The sequence below is a fragment of the Schistocerca cancellata genome, chromosome 5, assembly GCF_023864275.1.
Source record: "Schistocerca cancellata isolate TAMUIC-IGC-003103 chromosome 5, iqSchCanc2.1, whole genome shotgun sequence".
Classification (NCBI taxonomy): Eukaryota; Metazoa; Arthropoda; class Insecta; order Orthoptera; family Acrididae; genus Schistocerca; species Schistocerca cancellata.
In genome coordinates this window covers 103895243-103920983 of record NC_064630.1, presented here as the reverse complement: position 1 = coordinate 103920983, position 25741 = coordinate 103895243, and the positions used below count along the sequence as shown (strand labels likewise).

At 43.7% G+C, this 25741-nt stretch overlaps 1 protein-coding gene across 1 annotated transcript in view; it reads right to left on the bottom strand.

Moving 5' to 3' along the window:
• Positions 1-25741, bottom strand: part of LOC126187768 (uncharacterized) — a 239294-nt gene that overhangs the window by 95770 nt on the left and 117783 nt on the right. Inside the window, exon 4 of the mRNA XM_049929033.1 lies at positions 8728-8855. Coding sequence (XP_049784990.1) covers positions 8728-8855 — 128 coding nt within the window. The remainder of the gene's footprint in view (positions 1-8727; positions 8856-25741) is intronic.

The following is a 25741-nucleotide window of genomic DNA, read 5'->3' as shown; positions in this document are numbered from 1 at the left end:
ATAAGTCGTGGGGTCAGTATTGCCTCACGTGTTCCAATATTTCTATGGAATCCAAACTGATCTTCCCCGAGGTCGGCTTCTACCAGTTTTTCCATCCGTCTGTAAAGAATTCGCGTTAGTATTTTGAGGCCGTGACTTATTAAACTGATAGTTTTTGCCCAGTAGATGGTCAAAACAACTTGGTTTTTCTTGATTCCTGGTTTGCGTATAAATGTCACACTCTTTAGAGCAAACTATCCCTCCTGAAAATTGTGCGATGTTGCATTTCATATCAACTGTAACCACTGGATAAATTCAGCCTCGAACGTTTGTTTTTTTCCGTTCCTGTAAAACATATTATAGCACTGTCTGCTTCTACGACTTAAAGGGTAGTCAGTTTCACGATAAGCTCCACGACAACCGTTTCACATTCGGTTGCATACCATCACATTCCATTAGTTCTCATCACCCCGTTACATCTACATGATGCTATATGCATTTCTTTAAGAGTAGATGTGTAGCTGAACGTCGTGCACGGTTTGTAGCAACCAAGGATTTCACCTCCGATTGCAATGGTGTGAACCTTCGTTATCGCTGTGGCGCGGCGTTTTTCATCCAGTGTTCATGGTGCAAGTTACTGGCTTGTTTTGAACATTTCTTGGATGTCGACGATGTCCATTTTGTGAAGTGTAATACTTACATCTCGTGGGAGGTTGATCTCTGGACCTCCCAGGCACTCATTTTCTGTCACCCTCCTGATGCACATGGTGAGTCATTAGCACCTAATATTTTTGCTGTCTTAACTGTTAACAAAACATTTTCAAATAAGCCATACTAAAGATCGAACTTGTGACCTCGAATTCAATGGGTTCCTTGTGAGGGAAACCGAACTGCACTCGCAGAAGCGGGTGTGGCTTAGGCACATTAATGTTTTCCTCAGCAAGTGTTGGAGGTTAGTGGTACGGAGTCGTTCGACAAATAGAGATACTTGAGAGAAGGCTGTGGAACCATTAGTTAACTGTAGTGGTGTTGGATAAAAAAGGCTGACCTTCCTAATGTTAATTCATGCCAAAATATTTCTTTCGTTTCAGTGCAGTTTTGATAGTCGTGTTTTTATGCGACTTTTTGCCTGTTGACTTCCTGTTTTGTTGCTATGGTGATTACTGGTGAGAGCTGCTAGTGGTCAACTGGAGGCAGTGTATGAGCTGTTAATGGTGTACATATTCGAGTCCACTGATCGAATTTTGGAATCTTTGTGATAATAATTGGAGTGCTACAGGACGTTAATTACTAACTTTAAACTAGTTAGAAGTTTAACCCCGTCTCACTGGTCGAAGAGAGACTGGCGAGCTTTATTTTGATTGATTTGTTAGTCTAGCAGAATTGGGAATAAATGCGGGTCCACCAATAAGGTTTCCAGTTAAATCCGTGGAACAGTACCTGGTGTAATTTCTCTCGTGTACTGCACATGGAGTACGTCCATTTTGGCTGTGGACGCGGGTATCATCTTGCGCAATGCCATGGTAGCTCCTAGGCACGGAAAAGGAACGTTTCAGATTATAGCTATTCCTTAGAGAAAGTCGGTGACTGAAAGTAGAAGGTAGGAGGTAGTGCTGGTGTATGACGCGAAGCATAACTACAACGAAGAAGGATGCCTAAGCATGTTGCTAATTTAGACCGCCATAGTGCCTTTTTACACTACAGAATTTTAGCACAGTATCAAACCCCAAATTCCGAGAAAACAGTAATATAGGCCATTGAAATATGGTTCGGAATCTAATGTCTGTACGTAAAAATGTAGGAAGCAGAGGCCTTGTTGTAAAAGCCTAAACTGCCAGGACACATGAGGGATTAAGTTCAAATTTGGAAGGAAGCTGTTTTTCAGAGTCAGAAATGGACGTATCAAATCTCTCGTCGATACTTCGTTTGGTAAAAGAAACAATGAGGAAAAACTAGGCTAAAATGTTAACCTGGAAACAGAATTTTGTGTGTGTTGACAACAGTTGGGTTGACATACACGATTTAGTCACATTAAGGTGACCACCGCATTTGTTAGACGTCAACGTGCAGTAACTACTCACAGAAGGCAAGTGGCATCACTTAGCAACAGAGGGTACATAAAGCGTGTCGGGGGACGCGGACGACAGTGCAATCATTGCCATAATGCGGAAACGGAACGATTTATCTGATGTCCAAAACGGTATTGTCATTGGCTTTCGGGCCAAGGGTGGAAGCATTTCCGAAACGTCTAAGTTTGCAAACTGTTGACATGCCGTGTTGGTTAAAGTACATCGTGCATGACAAAATGGCCCAATCCAAAACCGGCGCTGAGGCATCCACGGTGCACCATAGGCCATAGATGACAGGGATGCATGACGTCTGCTGAGATCCCTACTGGTGAACAGACGTGCAGCTGTTGAGCAACTGACCGCCAGATGAATCAAGGGGCTTCCAACGGTGTATCCACAACGACCGTTCAGCGAACGTTGCTGCGTATGGGCCTCCACAGCAGGTGCCTGGATCGTGCACCTGTGCTGACAACTGTTCATCAGGGACGAACACTGGCATTTGCATGACAATACCGCAAGTGGGCGTCCACTGAGTGGCGACAGGTGGTCGTTCCAAATGAATCACGTCTGATGCTCCATCGGACACATGCTCGTTAGCGTGTTGTTGTCTGGTCTTCAGTTCTGAGACTGGTTTGATGCAGCTCTCCATGCTATTCTATCCTGTGCAAGCTGCTTCATCTCCCAGTACCTACTGCAGCCTACATCATTCTGAATCTGCTTAGTGTATTCATCTCTTGGCCTCCCTCTACGATTTTTACCCTCCACACTGCCCTCCAGTACTAAATTGGTGATCCCCTGATGCCTCAGGACATGTCCTACCAACCGATCCCTTCTTCTAGTCAAGTTGTGCCAGAAACTTCTCCCCAATCCTATTCAATACCTCCTCATTAGTTATGTGATCTACCCATCTAATCTTCAGCATTCTTCTGTAGCACCACATTTCTAAAGCTTCTATTCTCTTCTTGTCCAAACTATTTATCGTCCATGTTTCACTTCCATACATGGCTACACTCCATACAAATACTTTCAGAAATGACTTTCTGACACTTAAATCTATACTCGATGTTAACAAATGTCTCTTACTCAGAAACGCTTTCCTTGCCATTGCCAGTCTGCATTTTATATCCTCCCTACTACGACCACATAAGTTATTTTGCTCCCCAAATAGCAAAACTCCTTTACTATTTTAAGTGTCTCATTCCCTAATCTAATTCCCTCAGTATCATCCGAGTTATCTCGACTACATTCGATTATCCTCGTTTTGCTTTTGTTGATGTTCATCTTATACCCTCCTTTCAAGACACTGTCCATTCCGTTCAACTGCTCTTCCAAGTCCTTTGCTGTCTCTGACAGAATTACAATGTCATCGGCGAACCTCAAAGTTTTTATTTCTTCTCCATGGGTTTTAATACCTAATCCGAACTTTTCTTTTGTTTCCTTTACTGCTTGCTTACAGATTGAATAGCATTGGGGTGAGGCTACAACCCTATCTCACTCCCTTCCCAACCACTGCTTCCCTTTCATGTCCCTCATTTCTTATAACTGCCATCTGCTTTCTGTACAAATGGTAAATATCCTTTCGCCCCCTGTATTTTACCCCTGTGCAACAATTGTCAGAAGGTTCATGATGGAGGAAGAAACGCTATGGTCTTCAGAATATTTTTGTGGCATTCCCTTGGTGATCTTTTCATTGTGGAAGGCACACTGGAACAGCAGAAATATGCATCTATCCTTGGGGACCACGTCCACCCAATATGTTTTTTCCTCGACGTGATGGCATCTACCAGTGGGACAATGCAACGAGTCATACAGCTGGCATTGTACGTGCGTAGTTCAAAGAGCATGAGCATGACTTTGCCGTACGCCACTTGCCACCAAACTACCCAGATTGAAACCCAATCGAGAATCTGTGGGACTACCTTGATAGGGCTGTACGCGCCATGGATCTTCAATTGAGAAACCTCGGCTCCAGATCCTTCCCGGTACCTTCCAAAACCTCACTGACCCTCTTCCTACACGCCTCGCAGCGGTTCAAGATGCAAAAGGTGGTTGATTATTCAGGCTTTTGTCAGGTGGTTAAATTAATGTGACTGGACAGTGTATACATTGTATAAAGAACATTGATATCCACTATTTGGAGAGAGACATGAACTTCTGATTGTTTCCTTTTTTATAGGTTGTTGGAGTTAAACGAGTGATATTTAAATATTTCTTGGAATTATTCTTTTTTTGAGCTATTTTTGAGTGGCGATCTTGCAGTACAACCTCATGAAGGACTGGTGAATATTTTCGTGTTGCCGACACACGACCTTCTACAATATTGCCTAACTGCGAGTTTTGGGCGAGCCCTTTTTTTACTACAACAATGACAGCGTGTGAGGTATAACATTACTTATAAATGAACAGAGAATTCGCATAACAATCACAATAGGAATTACTAGCTACATGCAGACCTGTGACATACACTCCTGGAAATTGAAATAAGAACACCGTGAATTCATTGTCCCAGGAAGGGGAAACTTTATTGACAAATTCCTGGGGTCAGATACATCACATGATCACACTGACAGAACCACAGGCACATAGACACAGGCAACAGAGCATGCACAATGTCGGCACTAGTACAGTGTATATCCACCTTTCGCAGCAATGCAGGCTGCTATTCTCCCATGGAGACGATCGTAGAGATGCTGGATGTAGTCCTGTGGAACGGCTTGCCATGCCATTTCCACCTGGCGCCTCAGTTGGACCAGCGTTCGTGCTGGACGTGCAGACCGCGTGAGACGACGCTTCATCCAGTCCCAAACATGCTCAATGGGGGACAGATCCGGAGATCTTGCTGGCCAGGGTAGTTGACTTACACCTTCTAGAGCACGTTGGGTGGCACGGGATACATGCGGACGTGCATTGTCCTGTTGGAACAGCAAGTTCCCTTGCCGGTCTAGGAATGGTAGAACGATGGGTTCGATGACGGTTTGGATGTACCGTGCACTATTCAGTGTCCCCTCGACGATCACCAGTGGTGTACGGTCAGTGTAGGAGATCGCTCCCCACACCATGATGCCGGGGGGTGTTGGCCCTGTGTGCCTCGGTCGTATGCAGTCCTGATTGTGGCGCTCACCTGCACGGTGCCAAACACGCGTACGACCATCATTGGCACCAAGGCAGAAGCGACTCTCATCGCTGAAGACGACACGTCTCCATTCGTCCCTCCATTCACGCCTGTCGCGACACCACTGGAGGCGGGCTGCACGATGTTGGGGCGTGAGCGGAAGACGGCCTAACGGTGTGCGGGACCGTAGCCCAGCTTCATGGAGACGGTTGCGAATGGTCCTCGCCGATACCCCAGGAGCAACAGTGTCCCTAATTTGCTGGGAAGTGGCGGTGCGGTCCCCTACGGTACTGCGTAGGATCCTACGGTCTTGGCGTGCATCCGTGCGTCGCTGCGGTCCGGTCCCAGGTCGACGGGCACGTGCACCTTCCGCCGACCACTGGCGACAACATCGATGTACTGTGGAGACCTCACGCCCCACGTGTTGAGCAATTCGGCGGTACGTCCACCCGGCCTCCCGCATGCCCACTATACGCCCTCGCTCAAAGTCCGTCAACTGCACGTACGGTTCACGTCCACGCTGTCGCGGCATGCTACCAGTGTTAAAGACTGCGATGGAGCTCCGTATGCCACGGCAAACTGGCTGACACTGACGGCGGCGGTGCACAAATGCTGCGCAGCTAGCGCCATTCGACGGCCAACACCGCGGTTCCTGGTGTGTCCGCTGTGCCGTGCGTGTGATCATTGCTTGTACAGCCCTCTCGCAGTGTCCGGAGCAAGTATGGTGGGTCTGACACATTGCTGTCAATGTGTTCTTTTTTTCCATTTCCAGGAGTGTATGTTAAAAACAGTTCCAAGTAAAGGATCTTCTCTGATGTCGTGAGAACTGAATTCTCAATAATAACCACTGTCAGGCATAAATTGAATTTTGCAACGTGTAGCTAACTAGCTTTTTCACTAGCCACTTTCAGTAAAGATGGCATGTACGTTTCTGCGCTCATCTAGCAGACACCAAAGAAGCAGGGATGCGGTTGAGACTAGGCAGACAGAATATTTTCCCCACCACTTCAGATCTGTCTGACTGGTGCAGGGCAACAAACTGAAGATAGAAAATCTCTAGAATAGCCCCTCCTGAGTAGGTATTTCTGCTTGTATGCGGAAGAAGCAGACAAAACGAAAAGATTAAGAACATTTTATCATTTATCAAATAGCCAGGTATTATGAAGTCACATTAAATGTGTTATTATATTTTCCTGCCCATTTTTCGACTCTGCTGTGTTTATCGATGTCAAATGTACATGTAGTCAGTTTCAGGAGCAAATGCATCCATTTTCAGGCAAATTTTAAGGCTGTGAGAGTCAGTCTAAATCCGACGGAGAGCGTTATAAAATAATTTTTCAAGAGCCAACGTAAGCGTCAAAACACCTTACCTCCTCGACTGACATAACTGGACTCTGTGTGTGTGTAAGGTGATTCAGGGCTTTTGTTAATACTCGAAAAGCAGTTTTACTAGGGTAATCCCAAAAGTAAGGTCTCTTATTTTTTTATAAGTACATAGACCTGTTTAGTTCTACAATGGTTTATATCAGTTTACAGCTTGAACATTTAGCTATTTTTGGACATAATCACCATTTATGTCAATGCATTTTTGTAGACGCCGTGGCAGTTTTTGTATGCCCATGTCATAGCAGCTCGCCGCCATGCTGTTCAGAAAGCTATGAACCTCTTCTTTCGCCTCGTCGTCGGAGCTGAATCGCTTTCCGGCCAAATGTTCTTTTAACCTAGGGAACAGGTGATAGTCACTGGGTGCCAAGTGAGGACTATAGGGTGGGTGCGTGATTATGTTGCACTGAAACTGTTACAGGAGGGCAACGGTTTGCCGAGCCATGTGTGGGCGAGCGTTGTCATGGATCATGTGTACGCTCTTGCTCAACATTCCTCTTCTCCGGTTCTCAATTGCCCGTTTGAGTTTTTTCAGAGTCTCACAGTTCTTGTCAGCGTTAATTGTGGACCCAGCGATTCAGTTCCGACAACGATGTGAAAGAAGAGGTTCATAACTTTCTGAACAGCATGGTGACGAGCTGCTATGACATGGGCATACGAAAACTGCCACAGCGTCTACAAAAATGCATCGACAGAAATGGTGATTATGTCGAAAAATAGCTAAATGTTCAAGTTGTAAACTGATGTAAACCATTGTAGAAATAAAGAGATCTATGTACTTATAAAAAATAGGAGACCTTACTTTTGGGATTACCCTCGTATCACACTGTTAGGAGATAATATAGTTCGCGGATTTGAACTGGTTCCTGACTCTCTATAAGATGCCTGAAGATAGTGCCATTTGGCACCAATAAATACAGCTGAATGGAAAAAGGAAAAAGAGGGAACATAACAAAGTAATTATATTTATCCTCCATGTAAACTCTGATTTGATATATAGGATGATCCAGAAATGTTAGAACAAAGTTCTCGGATTAGTAGAGGGTGCCTTGAGAACAAATTGAGGACAGGAGCCCACACGCAGAAACGTCATCCAACGACGCCGCAGAGCGTCGAAGTTATAGGCGTTGGTGCCAGCCACTAAGCCATATCTTCGGCAGCGAACATGACTTTGTAAGCTGACGGACCGGAGGTGGAACGTATCGCAATGTTGTTTGTTATGCAATGGTCACGAGGGATTGCCACGACCACCTGTGGAGAAGATGGAGCAAGCTGATGCGGAGACAGTCCTCGTCTCCTACGAATGTGATGCTCTGTTGCCTTATTGGATGGCGGATCCGGACACAGGTTTTGATCTGCAGATTATTTTACTCCTATACACAAAAGAACATTGGAGATGTTAGAGGGTCCTAGGAGAAAAGTAAGCTACATGTGGAAACCCGTGTCCAAAACCCTCACCCACCAAGGCAACAGAGCATGCCATTCACAGGAGACAAGGCCTTTCTACTCAGCAGCAAGCTCCATCTTCCCACTGGCGATCGTGGAAATCAGTTGCAGTATTTGAATAACGAACAACACTGAGAGACGATCTGCCAATGGTCTGCCAGCGTGCAAAGTCACGTTTGCAGCCAGAGGGGTAGTCTAGTGGCAGGCGCCAGCGACTATAACTTAGATGCTATATAGCGTCGTTGGATGACTTTGCTGGTTCCTATCCTCGATTCGTTCTTCAAGACATCGTCTGCATCCCCTCGAAGTTTGTCACAACATTTCTGGGACATCCTGTGTATACTGCTGGTCATTAAAATTGCAATACCTGCTTCAGTACTATCTGCCTTTTTTAACAACATCAAGATAGTCGTGGTACAACTTACATCATTACTAGAAACTGACTCCATACCCTTTTATCAGATGTGCCAAGTTTTTACTACAATAATATTGTTATTGCCTGTCAAACATTTTCTTTAACAGAATAAACGAATTAATGGTGATTCTTGTTTTATTCAACAGTCATTTAATTCCTAATTAATTATTTTGTAGGGTGAATATTAACATATGTCAGATACAGTACCCAATTTCCAAACCTACAACCTGAGTCACACCAAGATAACCCAGCGAAGTGTATATGAATGAAAAAACTGAAGCTGGTTGTGTGATAGAGCGTTACACGGAGAATGCAATAGTTACCACTGTGTTGGAGTAGTCGACGCTGAAATTGATGAAGATACCCAAGTCGCTGAGGCAGATGAAGCCGGTGATGGCCACCCAGCTCCACAGCACCCAGGAGCGCCTTTGCTCCATCACCCGCACAGCCTCTGCAACACGGAGCACACACTTTGGCTACCTGCTGCACAAACTGTGCCGGGAGTCAGCTACACAGCAATCTAGTACATATGACCATAGATACATAGCAAACATCACTTTCATCTGATTTAAATTTACACTCATTCTCATATATTAAGGGTAATGCTGATACATGGTGAAACAACGCTCTGGTGGGCGGTTTTCAGGTATAATCACCTCGGGGTATGACCATGCGGTGCATTTGACCTGCGGTCGTCGCACGGTGGAGCTGCAGCAGTCCACATACGCAGAGGTGTGTTGGTGCATGTCAGAGTACGGTGCAGCGAGTAAGTGTGCAGACGTTTTCAGAGGTGCGAGTGGTGACTGTGTGTTGAAAATGGCTCAAAGAACACATATTGATGACGTTATGAGGTGTAGAATACTAGGGCAACTGGAGGCTGGTCAAACACAGCAGGTCGTAGTACAGGCCCTCTGTGTGCCACAAAGTGTGATCTCAAGATTATGGTAATGATTCCAGCAGACAGGAAACGTGTCCAGGCGCTACAGTACGGGACTTCCACAATGTACAACACCACGAGAAGACCGATATCTCACCATCAGTGCCCACAGACGGTCACGGAGTACTGCAGGTAGCCTAGCTCGGGACCTTACCACAGCCACTGAAACAGTTGTCTCCAAACACACAGTCTACAGACGACTGAACAGACATGGTTTATTCACCTGGAGACCTGCAAGGTGCATTCCACTGACCCCTGGTCACAGGAGAGCCCCTAAAGCCTGATACCAAGAACACATTACATGGTCATTGGAACAGTGGTCTCAGGTTATGTTCACGGACGAGTCCAGGTATAGTCTGAACAGTGATTCTCGCCGGGTTTTCATCTGGCGTGAACCAGGAATCAGATACCAACCCCTTAATGTCCTTGAAAGGGACCTGTATGGAGGTCATGGTTTGATGGTGTGGGGTGGGATTATGATTGGTGCACTTACACCCCTGCACGTCTTTGACAGAGGAACTGTAACGGGTCAGGTGTATCGGGATGTCATTTTGCACCAGTATGTCCGCCTTTTCAGGGGTGCAGTGGGTCCCACCTCCCTCCTGATGGATGATAACGCACCGCCCCACCGAGCTGCCATCGTGGAGGAGTACCTTGAAACAGAAGCTATCAGACGAATGGAGTGGCCTGTCTGTTCTCTTGATCTAAACCCCATCGAGCACGTGTGGGATGCTCTCGGTCAACGTATCGCTGCGCGTCTTCAAACCCCTACGACACTTCAGGAGCTCCGACAGGCACAGGTGCAAGAATGGGAAGCTATACCCCAGCAGCTGCTCGACCACCTGATCCAGAGTATGCCACCCCGTTGTGCGGCCTGTGTACGTGTGCATAGTGATCACATCCCATATTGACGGTGGGGTGCAATAGGAAACAGTGACGTTTTGTAGCACATGTGTTTCGGTACGGTTTTCTCAACTTATCACCAATAACGTGGACCTACACATCTGTGTCGTGTGTGTTCCCTATGTCTTTGACATGTGCCTATGCTATTTGCGCCTGTTTTGTGTAGTGCCACGTTGTGTGGTACCGCATTCTGCAATTATCTTTAATTTATGAGAATAAGTGTAGATGTTTGTCAGACTTTGCTGTTTACAGGAGGAGAGATTTGACGACAGGTCGCAAATAGCAGGTGGTTACAATTAGAGTGCAGCTGCTCCAGTGTGGGCTCTAATTACCGCACGCCAGCGAAACTTGATAGGTATTACAAAGCATTAATGAGGAAAGGAGTAACGCTGAAAAAAATTAGTCACAGTTTTGGGCAGCAGGTGCAAATCTGGGGCTATGAACGCATGAAAGACGTTTATGAGCCGTGACGCCATTGAGTTAGTAGATTGTTCTGTCTGGTGCCACTGGCTCAGGTGTAGTATCGACTATCCCTCTTGTCGCCCCATTGCCAATATCTATGAGGAAGAGTTTGCATCTGTGGGTTGTGTACTTAGAAGGTTTTTGCTTGCCGATATATATCGTATTGTATGTTCACCGGGGGCCTAGAAATGCCGCAGCCGCAGTGGTCCACAATCCCTCGACGACCACCACAGTCCACTTCACCCCTCCGCCGCCCCACACCGAGCCACTCTTTCAAGGTTATTGTGTGGTCCGGCCCCCGGTGGATCGCCCCCCAGGGAACTTCTCACACTAGACGAGTGTAACGCCTATGTTTGCGTGGTAGAGCAATGGTGGTGTACGCGTACGTGGAGAACTTGTTTACACAGTAATCGCCGACATAGTGTAGCTGAGGCAGAATAAGGGGAACCAGCCCGCATTCACCGAGGCAGATGGAAAACTAAGAACCATCCACAGACTGGCCGGCTCACCGGACCTCGACACAAGTCCGCTGGGTGGATTCGTGCTGGGGACCAGGCGCTCCTTTCCAATCCGGAAGGCCGGGCGTTAGACCGCACGGCTAACCGGGCGGGCTGCCGACATATATACGAGGTTCGCTGGCCCGAGAGAAGGCACGAAATTTGGGGTGGTAGCGTCACGACAAGAGGTGGTCACGAGGTCCGAGACGCCGAAGCCACGAGCTGCGCAAGGAGGGCCTGCGCAGGGCGAAGATACCGGAGTACTTCACCGGGGTCAGCGTTGACTACAAGCAGCAGGCCGGCCTACCGTCGGTTGGTTGGCAACATTCGTGTCGGACGACAACTCGTGGCATGGCTGCCCTCTTCTACCTGGCTTTCATCGGCACCACTCAGTAACATCTACGACGCAACGTGGATCCATGGAACTGCTTGCTGATAAAGGGGGGTTGTAACGCCAGAAATGCATATTCTCCTATTTCCATCTATTGTACTATAATTTGTTTTCCTTATTTTTGTTACCTCAATATATGACGTTTCTGTGTCTTTACATTTTGTAATTGTTTTACTATTTGTATATATATATATTTATGCATTTATGTCGATGTATAATTGGTTTGTTTCGTAAATATTATTTGTATTTTTACGCTGGGTCTTGCCTAGGGAATACTGCTATAGAACGATTACATCGATAGGTCGTGTGAAGAATCAAAGTGTGTAGGATCTTTGGTAGTGTTAACTCTGCTGCGTGGAGCCCGGGCAGAGAGGGAGTCTGGCTGGGGTAGTGCAGTGGAGCAGGTGTGTTGTGTGACGCTCCCACGAGTTGCAGCGCTTTCGGGGTTTGGCAGCATGTAATTGCGCTCGACTCGCGATGATTGTTTCTGAGATGGTGTCGCGGACGGGAAGCATTAGCTGGCGCACATCAAGAGCCCGTTTCGCCTGGTGACCGTGTCGAGAAGAAGGCGCGACAACATCCAGCTTCTGCAACAGCGACGGCCGACAATGAGTGACTGTCGCCACCTCCTCGATCGACGGCTTCAAACCTTCAATCAACCAACAAGGAAGAATGGAAGCACGTAAAGTTTTAGAACTGTATGGCAGACCTCAGCTTTTAAAACTGTTCAAATCACAAAATTACAGCAACATAGATTGAACCTTTGTTGCTCATTGTCCCAATTGCATTACCAAGTAGGGTCCCTTCCTTTTCCGGAGTGAACCCGAGTGTCGTTGAAATTCAAACACCAGCATTAAAGCAGCATCATTCGATTTCATTGCTTTAATTTCAAAGTTCAGTTAAGGTATTCATAGCTGGCTACAATATTTAGATTAAACAAGCACAAATTAAGAGTGCGAGTTTTGTTACCCTATTTTACCCCATGAACCATGGACCTTGCCGTTGGTGGGGAGGCTTGCGTGCCTCAGCGATACAGATGGCCGTACTGTAGGTGCAACCACAATGGAGGGGTATCAGTTGAGAGGCCAGACAAACATGTGGTTCCTGAAGAGGGGCAGCAGCCTTTTCAGTAGTTGCAGGGGCAACAGTCTGGATGATTGACTGATCTGGCCTTGTAACATTAACCAAAACGGCCTTGCTGTGCTGGTACTGTGAACGGCTGAAAGCAAGGGGAAACTACAGCCGTAATTTTTCCCGAGGACATGCAGCTCTACTGTATGATTAAATGATGATGGCGTCCTCTTGGGTAAAATATTCCGGAGGTAAAATAGTCCCCCATTCGGATCTCCGGGCGGGGACTACTCAGGAGGACGTCGTTATCGGGAGAAAGAAAACTGGCGTTCTACGGATCGGAGCGTAGAATGTCAGATCCCTTAATCGGGCAGGTAGGTTAGAAAATTTAAAAAGGGAAATGGATAGGTTAAAGTTAGATATAGTGGGAATTAGTGAAGTTCGGTGGCAGGAGGAACAAGACTTTTGGTCAGGTGATTACAGGGTTATAAATACAAAATCAAATAGGGGTAATGCAGGAGTAGGTTTAATAATGAATAAAAAAATAGGAGTGCGAGTTAGCTACTACAAACAGCATAGTGAACGCATTATTGTGGCCAAGATAGACACAAAGCCCATGCCTACTACAGTAGTACAAGTTTATATGCCAACTACCTCTGCAGATGATGAAGAAATAGATGAAATGTATGACGAGATAAAAGAAATTATTCAGGTAGTGAAGGGAGACGAAAATTTAATAGTCATGGGTGACTGGAATTCGTCAGTAGGAAAAGGGAGAGAAGGAAACATAGTAGGTGAATATGGATTGGGGGGAAGGAATGAAAGAGGAAGCCGCCTTGTAGAATTTTGCACAGAGCATAACTTAATCATAGCCAACACTTGGTTCAAGAATCATAAAAGAAGGTTGTATACCTGGAAGAATCCTGGAGATACTAAAAGGTATCAGATAGATTATATAATGGTAAGACAGAGATTTAGGAACCAGGTTTTAAATTGTAAGACATTTCCTGGGGCAGATGTGGATTCTGACCACAATCTATTGGTTATGAACTGCAGATTGAAACTGAAGAAACTGCAAAAAGGTGGGAATTTAAGGAGATGGGACCTGGATAAACTGAAAGAACCAGAGGTTGTACAGAGTTTCAGGGAGAGCATAAGGGAACAATTGACAGGAATGGGGGAAAGAAATACAGTAGAAGAAGAATGGGTAGCTCTGAGGGATGAAGTAGTGAAGGCAGCAGAGGATCAAGTAGGTAAAACGACGAGGGCTAATAGAAATCCTTGGGTAACAGAAGAAATATTAAATTTAATTGATGAAAGGAGAAAATATAAAAATGCAGTAAATGAAGCAGGCAAAAAGGAATACAAACGTCTCAAAAATGATATCGACAGGAAGTGCAAAATGGCTAAGCAGGGATGGCTAGAGGACAAATGTAAGGATGTAGAGGCTTGTCTCACTAGGGGTAAGATAGATACTGCCTACAGGAAAATTAGAGAGATCTTTGGAGAGAGGAGAACCACTTGGATGAATATCAAGAGCTCACATGGCAACCCAGTTCTAAGCGAAGAAGGGAAGGCAGAAAGGTGGAAGGAGTATATAGAGGGTTTATACAAGGGCGATGCACTTGAGGACAATATTATGGAAATGGTAGAGGATGTAGATGAAGACGAAATGGGAGATAAGATACTGCGTGAAGAGTTTGACAGAGCACTGAAAGACCTGAGTCGAAACAAGGCCCCGGGAGTAGACAACATTCCATTTGAACTACTGATGCCCTCGGGAGAGCCAGTCATGACAAAACTCTACCATCTGGTGAGCACGATGTATGAGACAGGTGAAATACCCTCAGACTTCAAGAAGAATATAATAATTCCAATCCCAAAGAAAGCAGGTGTTGACAGATGTGAAAATTACCGAACAATCAGTTTAATAAGTCACAGCTGCAAAATACTAACGCGAATTCTTTACAGACGAATGGAAAAACCGGTAGAAGCCGACCTCGGGGAAGATCAGTTTGGATTCCGTAGAAATGTTGGAACACGTGAGGCAATACTGACCTTACGACTTATCTTAGAAGAAAGATTGAGTAAAGGTAAACCTACGTTTCTAGCATTTGTAGACTTGGAGAAAGCTTTTGACAATGTTAACTGGAATACTCTCTTTCAAATTCTGAAGGTGGCAGGGGTAAAATACAGGGAGCGAAAGGCTATTTACAGTTTGTACAGAAACCAGATGGCAGTTATAAGAGTTGAGGGGCATGAAAGGGAAGCAGTGGTTGGGAAAGGAGTAAGACAGGGTTGTAGCCTCTCCCCGATGCTATTCAATCTGTATATTGAGCAAGCAGTAAAGGAAACAAAAGAAAAATTCGGAGTAGGTATTAAAATTCATGGAGAAGAAGTAAAAACTTTAAGGTTCGCCGGTGACATTGTAATTCTGTCAGAGACAGCAAAGGACTTGGAAGAGCAGTTGAATGGAATGGACAGTGTCTTGAAAGGAGGATATAAGATGAACATCAACAAAAGCAAAACGAGGATAATGGAATGTAGTCGAATTAAGTCGGGTGATGCTGAGGGAATTAGATTAGGAAATGAGACACTTAAAGTAGTAAAGGAGTTTTGTTATTTAGGGAGTAAAATAACCGATGATGGTCGAAGTAGAGAGGATATAAAATGTAGACTGGCAATGGCAAGGGAAGCGTTTCTGAATAAGAGACATTTGTTAACATCGAGTATAGATTTAAGTGTCAGGAAGTCGTTTCTGAAAGTATTTGTATGGAGTGTAGCCATGTATGGAAGTGAAACATGGACGATAACTAGTTTGGACAAGAAGAGAATAGAATCTTTCGAAATGTGGTGCCACAGAAGAATGCTGAAGATAAGGTATGTAGATCACGTAACTAATGAGGAGGTATTGAATAGGATTGGGGAGAAGAGAAGTTTGTGGCACAACTTGACTAGAAGAAGGGATCGGTTGGTAGGACATGTTTTGAGGCATCAAGGGATCACAAATTTAGCATTGGAGGGCAGTGTGGAGGGTAAAAATCGTAGAGGGAGACCAAGAGATGAATACACTAAGCAGATTCAGAAGGATGTAGGTTGCAGTAGATACTGGGAGATGAAGAAGCTTGCACAGGATAGAGTAGCATGGAGAGCTGCATCAAACCAGTCTCAGGACTGAAGACCACAACAACATTTTAGCTTACCTGTGACTGCAGCTCAGCTTGGTACGTACTAAATTTTACTATTGTTAATTGTTCAGAATCATTTAATTCAAGTTCAAAGTTAAATCTCTTATTTCTAAATTGCGTAGATTCAAGTAGGTTTTGAAATGATTGTTGAGGTAGTCCAAGACTAACCGTATTTTACTGAATTTCGATGTGCTTCAGAAAGAAAGCTCACTATTAACTTCAGTCACTAAATTAACTTTCGATTTTCCGGTTTTACTAATTCTTTTGCTGAATTAAGTCAGAGTGTAGCGAAATTTATTACTTCTGACAAACTTTCAGTTTTCCCACTACACTTGTCAACCTTCAGTTGCCACGCTTCTAGTGCTAATTATATGTGTAATAATCTTTCTTTTTCAGTTACTATAGTAATTGTCCTTAGGACTGGCGACCGTAATTTCCCCCAAATCTCAAATATCTAATTACCACTAGTTAATTGTTAACGTAACGGCCGCACATTTACTTTCTTTATTAACTTTACCCCATTTCAAAATTAATTTCCACCTGTTTCATTAGCATTTTTCCGTTCATTTAGATGTAACCCTTTCCTCCCTCTTTACCGACAGATTAACTTCGGTGACGATTGCTTTTCCAAAATTCCCATTAGGTACACGCGGTTTCATTTTTCACTGTCATTAAGGTCGATAAGTGAGGGGGAGGTTGCACGTGGCGAGCTGGTGACAGGACAATCTTCCGATTTGAGGCTGTTCTGGACACGAATTTTGCATTGTGCAAATCTCGTAACAAAGTACTGGTTACCAAATGGTCGATACGTCAGCGAGAATATTAGTGTGAGGAATCCTAATTAGATTTGAGATTTGGCATTTATATTGAAAATTATTAAAATGAGTGAAGGCAACAATTGCCAAAATTTGGTAGACTTGGATACGGAACAATCGGTCGAACAGTGGGAAACGCGCACCGCGGTACCCATTGTTCAGGGGCAGGCGGCTAGCATGAAAGACGCGACCGCCGAAACGCAACAAAGAGCAGAAATGGAATTCCAAACTTTAGAAAATGTTTCGGAATCGGAAGTGAAAATCAAATGTGAATCCCTTGATGAAGAATACGGGGGGGACAATTAAAGAGGAAGCCGCTACGCAAGTAAAACCGGTAGTTTCCGGGAATTTAACTGATTTATTGAATGTTTTGATTAACGAAATCAAGAGTCAATCGGCCAAGCAAGAAGCTCAGTCTGAAAAAATTGAACGAAAGCTAGACAGTCAGAACAAAGCTATTAATGTTGTTAACAACAATGTTGGAGTTGTTAACACAAAAGTTGATAAAATCAAAGAAGAAATTGTTGTGATTAATACCGAAATCGGTAATCTTAAACAGGAAATGATAGGCGTTCAGGCGGAAATTGCGAGCATAAATACTCGTTTTTATTCCGAAATTAGCAGAATCGAGAAAAGTGTAGGAGAATCAGTTGCTCCGATCATCGAGAATAAGGTGACGGAACAAATGCAATTAGTGAAAAAAGAGGATCAAAAGAAGGTGGAAACTTTAAAGGCTTTAGTATCCGAAGTAGATGCCAAAGTGACGAAGCAGGCTAATACCTGCGAAGAGAAAAAAAGGGAAGTAGAAACGCTTGCGAAAACCACTTGCCAAGTAATTACGAGAGTGTCGGAATTAGAAAAGAAACTTGACGAAAAACAGAGCTATGTGCCAATCTAATACCTGCGAAGAGAAAAAAAGGGAAGTAGAAACGCTTGCGAAAACCACTTGCCAAGTAATTACGAGAGTGTCGGAATTAGAAAAGAAACTTGACGAAAAACAGAGCTATGTGCCAATCTATGAACATAGTTCGGAATTGTTGACGAAAGAGGAGCGGTTCGACCCCTTGAAAAAAGGCGGTATACACGCGACGGATTTCATTAAGAATTGTGAAAGAGTTTTACCCAGATCATGGACTAATGAGAGAAAAATTAATGCGGTTATTGACGTGTTGGCTGGTGATGCCAAGCGTTGGGGCTTAAACCTCAACATTACGAACCTCACTTTTGACGAGTTTAAAAATTTGTTTCTGGCGGAATACTGGTCAGAGCAAAAACAACTAAGTGTCTGGCGCGAATTTGTCGTATCGAGGCCTTTCGATGCGAATTCGCGCGGCTCGATGAAGGAGTTTTGTGAGGGCTGGATCCGCACGTTGGAATATTTGCGTGATCGCCGCACGGAATCCGAAATAGTCTGGGAACTCTACAAGAAGCTTCCAGATGATACAAAACGATACGTAGGAAGCAATTACAAGACAATCAATGATTTCCTGGGAAGAGTTGAGGACGAGGACAATTGGCGCAATAATCGCGACAGTGGTAGAGGCCGTGGTAACAACAACGGGTACCACAGCAACCACAACAACGATAGCCATGGGAATAATGCATACCGCAACCATGGCAGCAATAACAATAATGGTTCGGACCGTAATAACAATCGGTACAATGCAAATAATAACAGGAATGACGGAAACCAGTATCGTACTAACGTGATACGGGCTTCACAGAATAGTAATAACGCCAGAGGGTGTGATCAGCCGCCTCAGCAGCATCCGGGGACCGTATCTGCTGGGACGAGACAGGGAAACCATTAGCCGCGCCGGTGAGGGGCCGACCGGGCGTGGAGAAATTTTGGCGGCCCAATAACAGGAGAAAACCCAGGTGTCGTCGTTATGAAAATTCCGTGTGGAATAATCAACGGCGGGAGAGTGTGCCAGTGTTAGGAGAAAGGAGTGCGCCCACAAGTAGTAGATCAGCTGTATACACGGCAGTAGGAAGTACATTCACTGTCAGTGAGAACAATTTAAGTAGTGTTCCGGAAATCGATTATAAAGTGGCAGCTGTAATACCCACAGCGGAACTGGAGATTGAGTTTAAGAATGATTCGCAAGTGTTGAGAGAAGATCAGATGTCGGATAAAACGTCCGTCATCGAGCGAGGGGATGCAGAGAGGGATGAGGTCTGGCTAAGGCAGTTCAGTCGCTTATACGACGAACTAAGAGATTATAGGGGCCTGTACGGGAGAAGTGTCTATGGGGAGCACGGGCAGGATTTGCCGCGTCTCGTCCCGCAGGAAGATAGTGTTTGTGAAGTGATAGAAAGTTCTGGCCCTAACCGGCAGACTTTACCAGAAATAGTTGATGTTAATGGGGAGCACGAGCAAGATTCCTCGTGTTTCGTCCCGCAAGAGTTGGATGTTGAAGTAGTAACGGAAAGTTCTCGCCCTGACCGGCAGGCTTTACCGAAAGTTATAGTGGTAGAAGTGGCCGACCCATCCGACGCAAAACTCCAGTTTAAGCATTGCGAAAGTATTAAGGGGAAAGATTACAAGAATTTTAGTGATAGCCGGACACGATTGGTAGAAAAGCACGTAGATTACAGCGAGTATGAGGTTAGAGCTGACGTTATACGGTCAGACGATAACAGTGTGGGTTGCGCAGATCCAGAGGAAGTAATTGCAGATACTACTGGGCACATTTCTCCAGGTAGATTGGCAGATGAGATCAATCTGACTAAAGAGGAATCAACGAAGGTGACAATTAGTGAATTGATAGCAAAGCAACACTCACTAGTTGACGAGTTAGAGGAAAAGGTTTCGGTATTGGAGGCGAAGCTACAGACTAAGCCTCAGGACAAACGTGTTGAAATTAAAACTGTATGTGAACAGAGGCTGAAAAAGCCAGATGGGTTTTTCTGGAGTGACCTGGATGTAGACGAGGATTTATTGTGGGAAAATAAAGAAACAGTCGAGGACAAGTGTAGACAGATAGTAGTGTCTGTTAATATGCACGACCTACAACTAAACGTGTTGATTGACACCGGTGCAGAATTGAGTGCTGTATCTGGGAAAATATTTGAGTTACTGAAAGACAGACCTGGCACCGTAGTTATGCCAGTAACAGGAGTGAAAATTATCGGTGCTACTGGGAAGGCCAGTAAACCGGTCACAAAACAGATTTTTGTCAACATCGAGATATGTGGGGCACGATTTGAACAAGAGTTTGTCGTCGTGCCAGACTTAACTACGGAAGTAATTATCGGGTTAGATTGGCTATTAAAGTACCGTACAGTGATTAATTGCGAAAGCAAAACTTTGACATGTACGTCACAAGATAAAACAATAGTAGTTAGCTTTGACGAGGCAGGAGACGGTGTGCATAGGCAATACCAGCCTATACACATTGTTAACTGGCCGGATGGCATTGATGTAGGTATGAATTTGAACTGCCGTAACGTGAGGAATTTCGGCATTGACAAAAGAGTAGAAAGTGAAGTGGAAGAGATAATCAAATTCCCTCCACGGATTAACATTAGTATTGGTGTGAAAAAAGATCGTTTGCGAGAAGTAATGAAGCTAAAAGCCGATGCTCGCATACGTCGTCATGACGCTAAAGCTCGTTTTGCTAAGTTTGCAATCGGAGACTTAGTACTTGTAAAAGTTCATGAGAAATCGAGCGAGATAGACTATGAAATCTCTAAATTTAAGTTTGTTTATAATGGACCATATAAAGTCATTGGTATACCTCACACAAATGCTTATTGCTTAGAGTATCCAAGCTCTGGAAAACTATTAGGTATACGGAACATTGTAGACCTGAAATTGTACCAACCAAGGATTGATTAGTACCACAGAAAGGGTAATTTGTACAGTATGTAGATATAGAGTGTAAGATTTAAGGATGTGCCATGTTGCGATGCTTTTGCCTGACCTAGAGGTCATTAAAGAAGTTGTAATTAATAAGTAACTAATGTTGATTATATGATTTAAGAGTTACTGAATATTAATCAATTTTAAAACCAAGCTGCTAGTTTAAGTTTTCAGCTGAGTCACAGTAGATTAAGGAATGAAAATATTTTGTAACTTGCTGTAAGATTTCATGAATGTGTGTTTTATTAGTCATTGCCGATGTACTTAGACGCTGTTTTAAGTTTCAGGCTAGTACATGCGTGTGATGATGGACAGTGTTGAGTTATCCACTGTGATAGTATTAAGGGACTCCTTGAGATTACTCGGGAGTGAGTTTTTCCTAAAGAATTCAGTGAAACGGACGTTCTGGAAATGCCGTTACACAGGCGAGTGAGATCAAGCGTGCCGCACAGGCGGGCGCAACAATACTTGCGAGGCGAAGCCGCTGTCGGCTCTTGTGCCGCTGTCGGCTCTTGCGCCGCTGTCGGCATTCTTTGTACTTGCGGGTAGGGAAGGCGGAATTGTTTTTCTTCCTGGACAGCTGAAAGAATTCTACTGTCAATATTTATGGTTTTTTCGATCTGCTGAATATTATTTTCTTGTTTAGCATTAAGTGGACTCTCATGACGAGAGTATTAATTATGAAAAGGTTATATAAAATGTGTATTCTATGTAATTAATAATTAATTTGCGTATTTTGATCTACCTGTTTTTATGACCATGTACTCTGATTAATTTTGTAAATAGTATTCCATTTCTTGATAGTGTTATGGATTTTGACGATTTTAGAATAGCTAAACCATTTTCTATGTTTTCTATGAATTTTAATATGTTGTCAACCTGTTTTATTTTGATCAAGATGACAGAGGGGAATAAGATTAGGAGTGTCTCCACTCAATTATTATCGTCTAAAAATTGGTTTATGGTTAATTAGGCGAATGCTAAATGTTGTTGATGTTTTGAGCATATGCATTTCCGCTGTTTCTTTTTTGGGACATTTTCTGAGTCTGTTTAGGTTACACGAACATCCTCAGACAATGTGGGGCACGTGTAACGCCGGAAATGCATATCCTCCTATTTCCATCTATTGTACTATAATTTTTTTTCCTTATTTTTGTTACCTGAATATATGACGTTTCTGTGTCTTTACATATTGTAATTGTTTTACTATTTGTATATATATATATATATATATATATATATATATATATATATATATATATTTATGCATTTATGTCGATGTATAATTGGTTTGTTTCGTAAATATTATTTGTATTTTTACGCTGGGTCTTGCCTAGGGAAAACTGCTATCGAACGATTACATCGATAGGTCGTGTGAAGAATCAAAGTGTGTAGGATCTTTGGTAGTGTTAACTCTGCCGCGTGGAGCCCGGGCAGAGAGGGAGTCTGGCTGGGGTAGTGCAGTGGAGCAGGTGTGTTGTGTGACGCTCCCGCGAGTTGCAGCGCTTTCGGGGTTTGGCAGCATGTAATTGCGCTCGACTCGCGATGATTGTTTCTGACATGGTGTCGCGGACGGGAAGAATTAGCTGGCGCACATCAAGAGCCTGTTTCGCCTGGTGACCGTGTCGAGAAGAAGGCGCGACAACATCCAGCTTCTGCAACAGCGACGGCCGACAATGAGTGACTGTCGCCACCTCCTTGGTCGACGGCTTCAACCCTCAATCAACCAACAAGGAAGACTGGAAGCACGTAAAGTTTTAGAACTGTATGGCAGACCTCAGCTTTTAAAACTGTTCAAATCACAAAATTACAGCAACGTAGCATGAACCTTTGTTGCTCATTGTCCCAATTGCATTACCAAGCAGGGTCCCTTCCTTTTCCGGAATGAACCCGAGTGTCGTTGAAATTCAAACACCAGCATTAAAGCAGCATCATTCGATTTCATTGCTTTAATTTCAAAGTTCAGTTAAGGTATTCATAGCTGGCTACAATATTTAGATTAAACAAGCACAAATTAAGAGTGCGAGTTTTGTTACCGTGTTTTAGCTTACCTGTGACTGCAGCTCAGCTTGGTACATACTAAATTTTACTATTGTTAATTGTTCAGAATCATTTAATTCAAGTTCAACGTTAAATCTCTTATTTCTAAATTGCGTAGATTCAAGTAGGTTTTGAAATGATTGTTGAGGTAGTCCAAGACTAACCGTATTTTACTGAATTTCGATGTGCTTCAGAAAGAAAGCTCACTATTAACTTCAGTCACTAAATTAACTTTCGATTTTCCGGTTTTATTAATTCTTTTGCTGAATTAAGTCAGAGTGTAGCGAAATTTATTACTTCTGACAAACTTTCAGTTTTCCCACTACACTTGTCAACCTTCAGTTGCTCGCTTCTAGTGCTAATTATATGTGTAATAATCTTTCTTTTTCAGTTACTATAGTAATTGTCTTTAGGACTGGCGACCGTAATTTCCCCCAAATCTCAAATATCTAATTACCACTAGTTAATTGTTAACATAACGGCCGCACATTTACTTTCTTTATTAACTTTACCTCTTTTCAATATTAATTTCCACCTGTTTCGTTAGCATTTTTCCGTTCATTTAGATGTAACCCTTTCCTCCCTCTTTACCGACAGATTAATTTTGGTGACGATTGCTTTTCCAAAATTCCCATTAGGTACACGCGGTTTCATTTTTCACTGTCATTAAGGTCGATAAGTGAGGGGGAGGTTACAGGGTAACATTCTGTAATCCTCGTGATGATTTGTTTCATTTTCTACCTGCCCTTCTTATTATTTTCTGGTTTGTACCCGACCCTCAGAATTTTACTCTGTCGGCTCTTTGGTCGTAAATATAGGCAATAGTATTGTACTAATACATTAGTTGCCGTTCGAAAATTTGTCCCGCTATTATAGTGCCTTTCCTTTCTGGTTCGTACCCGCTCATTAATGTTCTAAGTAATCAGATCTTGGTCGTAAATACAGCCGGAGGAATTGTAGTAAGGCACAGGTTGCCGTTAAACAAAAGATAGACATTGTGTTTAGATTTAGCTGTTAACTGGTTCAGTTCTATGATTGTAATTGTATTTCTCAGTCATTAGTTACAATCTGAACAACCTGTTATACTAAGCTGTTCGTTTCTATGTTTGAAAGACCAGTTCATTATTGGGGTATTTTAGCTGGATCTTGTGGTTTCGCCTAGTGAGTTCTCTTGTAATAGGTATTCACAAGTAATTTTTTAAGACGTTCCTTCAGATCGGTCTCAATAACTGACAATCAGTTTAACTTTGAAAATATCAACATCCCACTGTCACCAGGGCTTTATTGAAAACAAAATTGTCAGAAGGGATGGGTTGGGTCCAGTCGCCACTTGGTTGCAACTTTCGACTTACAGCTTTCAAATTAAAATTTAAGTCATCTCTTCTGAGTAACTGAATGACTCTTGTCATCAATGGTGCTTATATAGTTTTTATGTCGTGCAGAAGGGCATTTAGTAAGACAGACTGTGTCCAACGCGGTAGTAAACACCGCTGTTTCACCCGATAACGAATGGTTCAAATGGCTGTAAGCACTATGGGACTTACCGAGCGGGGTGGCGCAGTGGTTAGACACTGGACTCGCATTCGGGAGGACGACGGTTCAATCCCGCGTCCGGCCATCCCGATTTAGGTTTTTCGTGATTTCCCTAAATCACTCCAGGCAAATGCCGGGATGGTTCCTCTGAAAGGGCACGACCGCCTTCCTTCCCAATCCTTCCCTAATCCGATGAGACCGATGACCACGCTGTCTGGTCTCCTTCCTCAAACCAACCAACCACTATGGGACTTAACATCTGAGGTCATCAGTCCCCTAGACTTAGAACTACCTAAACCTAACTAAGGACAACACACACATCCATGCCTGAGGCAGGATCCGAACCTGCGACCATAGCAGCAGCGCGGTTCCGGACTGAAGCGCCGAGAACCGCTCGGCCACAGTGGCCGGCCACCCGATAACGGGTGGGCTGCAGGTCCAGCCGTCTTGTAATCATTGTCATATTGTTTGCTATTTTGAAACACAGCACTTCAGATTTCTTTGGTAAATTTTAAAAGCTTATTCAACTTAAGGTTTAAGGTCAAAAGAATTTTGCAAATTTGTTCATTTGTTAAGGAAAATTGTATGGTTAAATGCTTCGATTATCTGTAAAACACTGTTTATATATTTTAAATAAACAGGTTGTGTGAATGCGGGTGCTACCTTCCACGTTTACCATAATGCCAGTAAGTACCACATACCAGAATGGAAATGTTTTTGTATGTAATGGATTTGGAACGGGTTATGTTCAGAAAAGGTCAAACAAGCGAGAAAGGCATACTGTTGATTTTATTATTAACAGTTTGTTCAATGTGAGGATCAGAGACGTTGACTAGATGCTGCACAGCGCCAAATTTGCACCTGGTGGCCAAAACAGGAAGTATTTTTTTTTCAGCTTGTGTCGCTTCTACAATAATGAGTTAGTTATCTATCAAGTTTCACTGTCATATGACTGGGAAAATGTTGGTACTTTGGGTTGTGTCCGTTGAACAGTAGAAGGATACTATACTTGGTACGAATCTTTTTCAGAATTGTGGGCAATAGTATCGTAAAACATTTAAGTTTACCAGAAAGTAATGTGTGGTAGTAGTTGTATTCATCTGTGGAACACTATAATAGGGATATTTGGCATATTGTGGTAGTACAGTTTAAGAACCAAAAAACGAAATCCCAACATAAGCATTTACAGGCAGTGATAAGCAAAAACTTTATGACCACAGTCCAGCGCAACACTGAAGCCCATATGCTGGCACTGCTGCTGGTGAAAGCGGATCAGAAGCGAAGGGAAATCATTCTAGCGACGATAAGAAAATCGACTGACACAAGCAACTTTGACAAAAAGCATTTTTTTAAGGCCAGGTTCTCATTCCAAATGGTCGAAAATTCGATTTTTATATCGAATTTTTAAAGGTATATATGTTTACAATGTTGGGACGAAAAGATTTTCTGTGCGTTACAAAATTGTTTCTACAGCCCATTGTTCGAAGCATTGTCACGGCCGCCGTGGGACGCCCTCAGCCGTAGCGGCTCAAGAGCAAACTTGTGCCGTGACGTACGTTCCCAAAACTATTTATATTGCAGCATGCATGCAGGCATATTCGCCGAAAAACCTGACGAATAACGTTAACAGGCTGC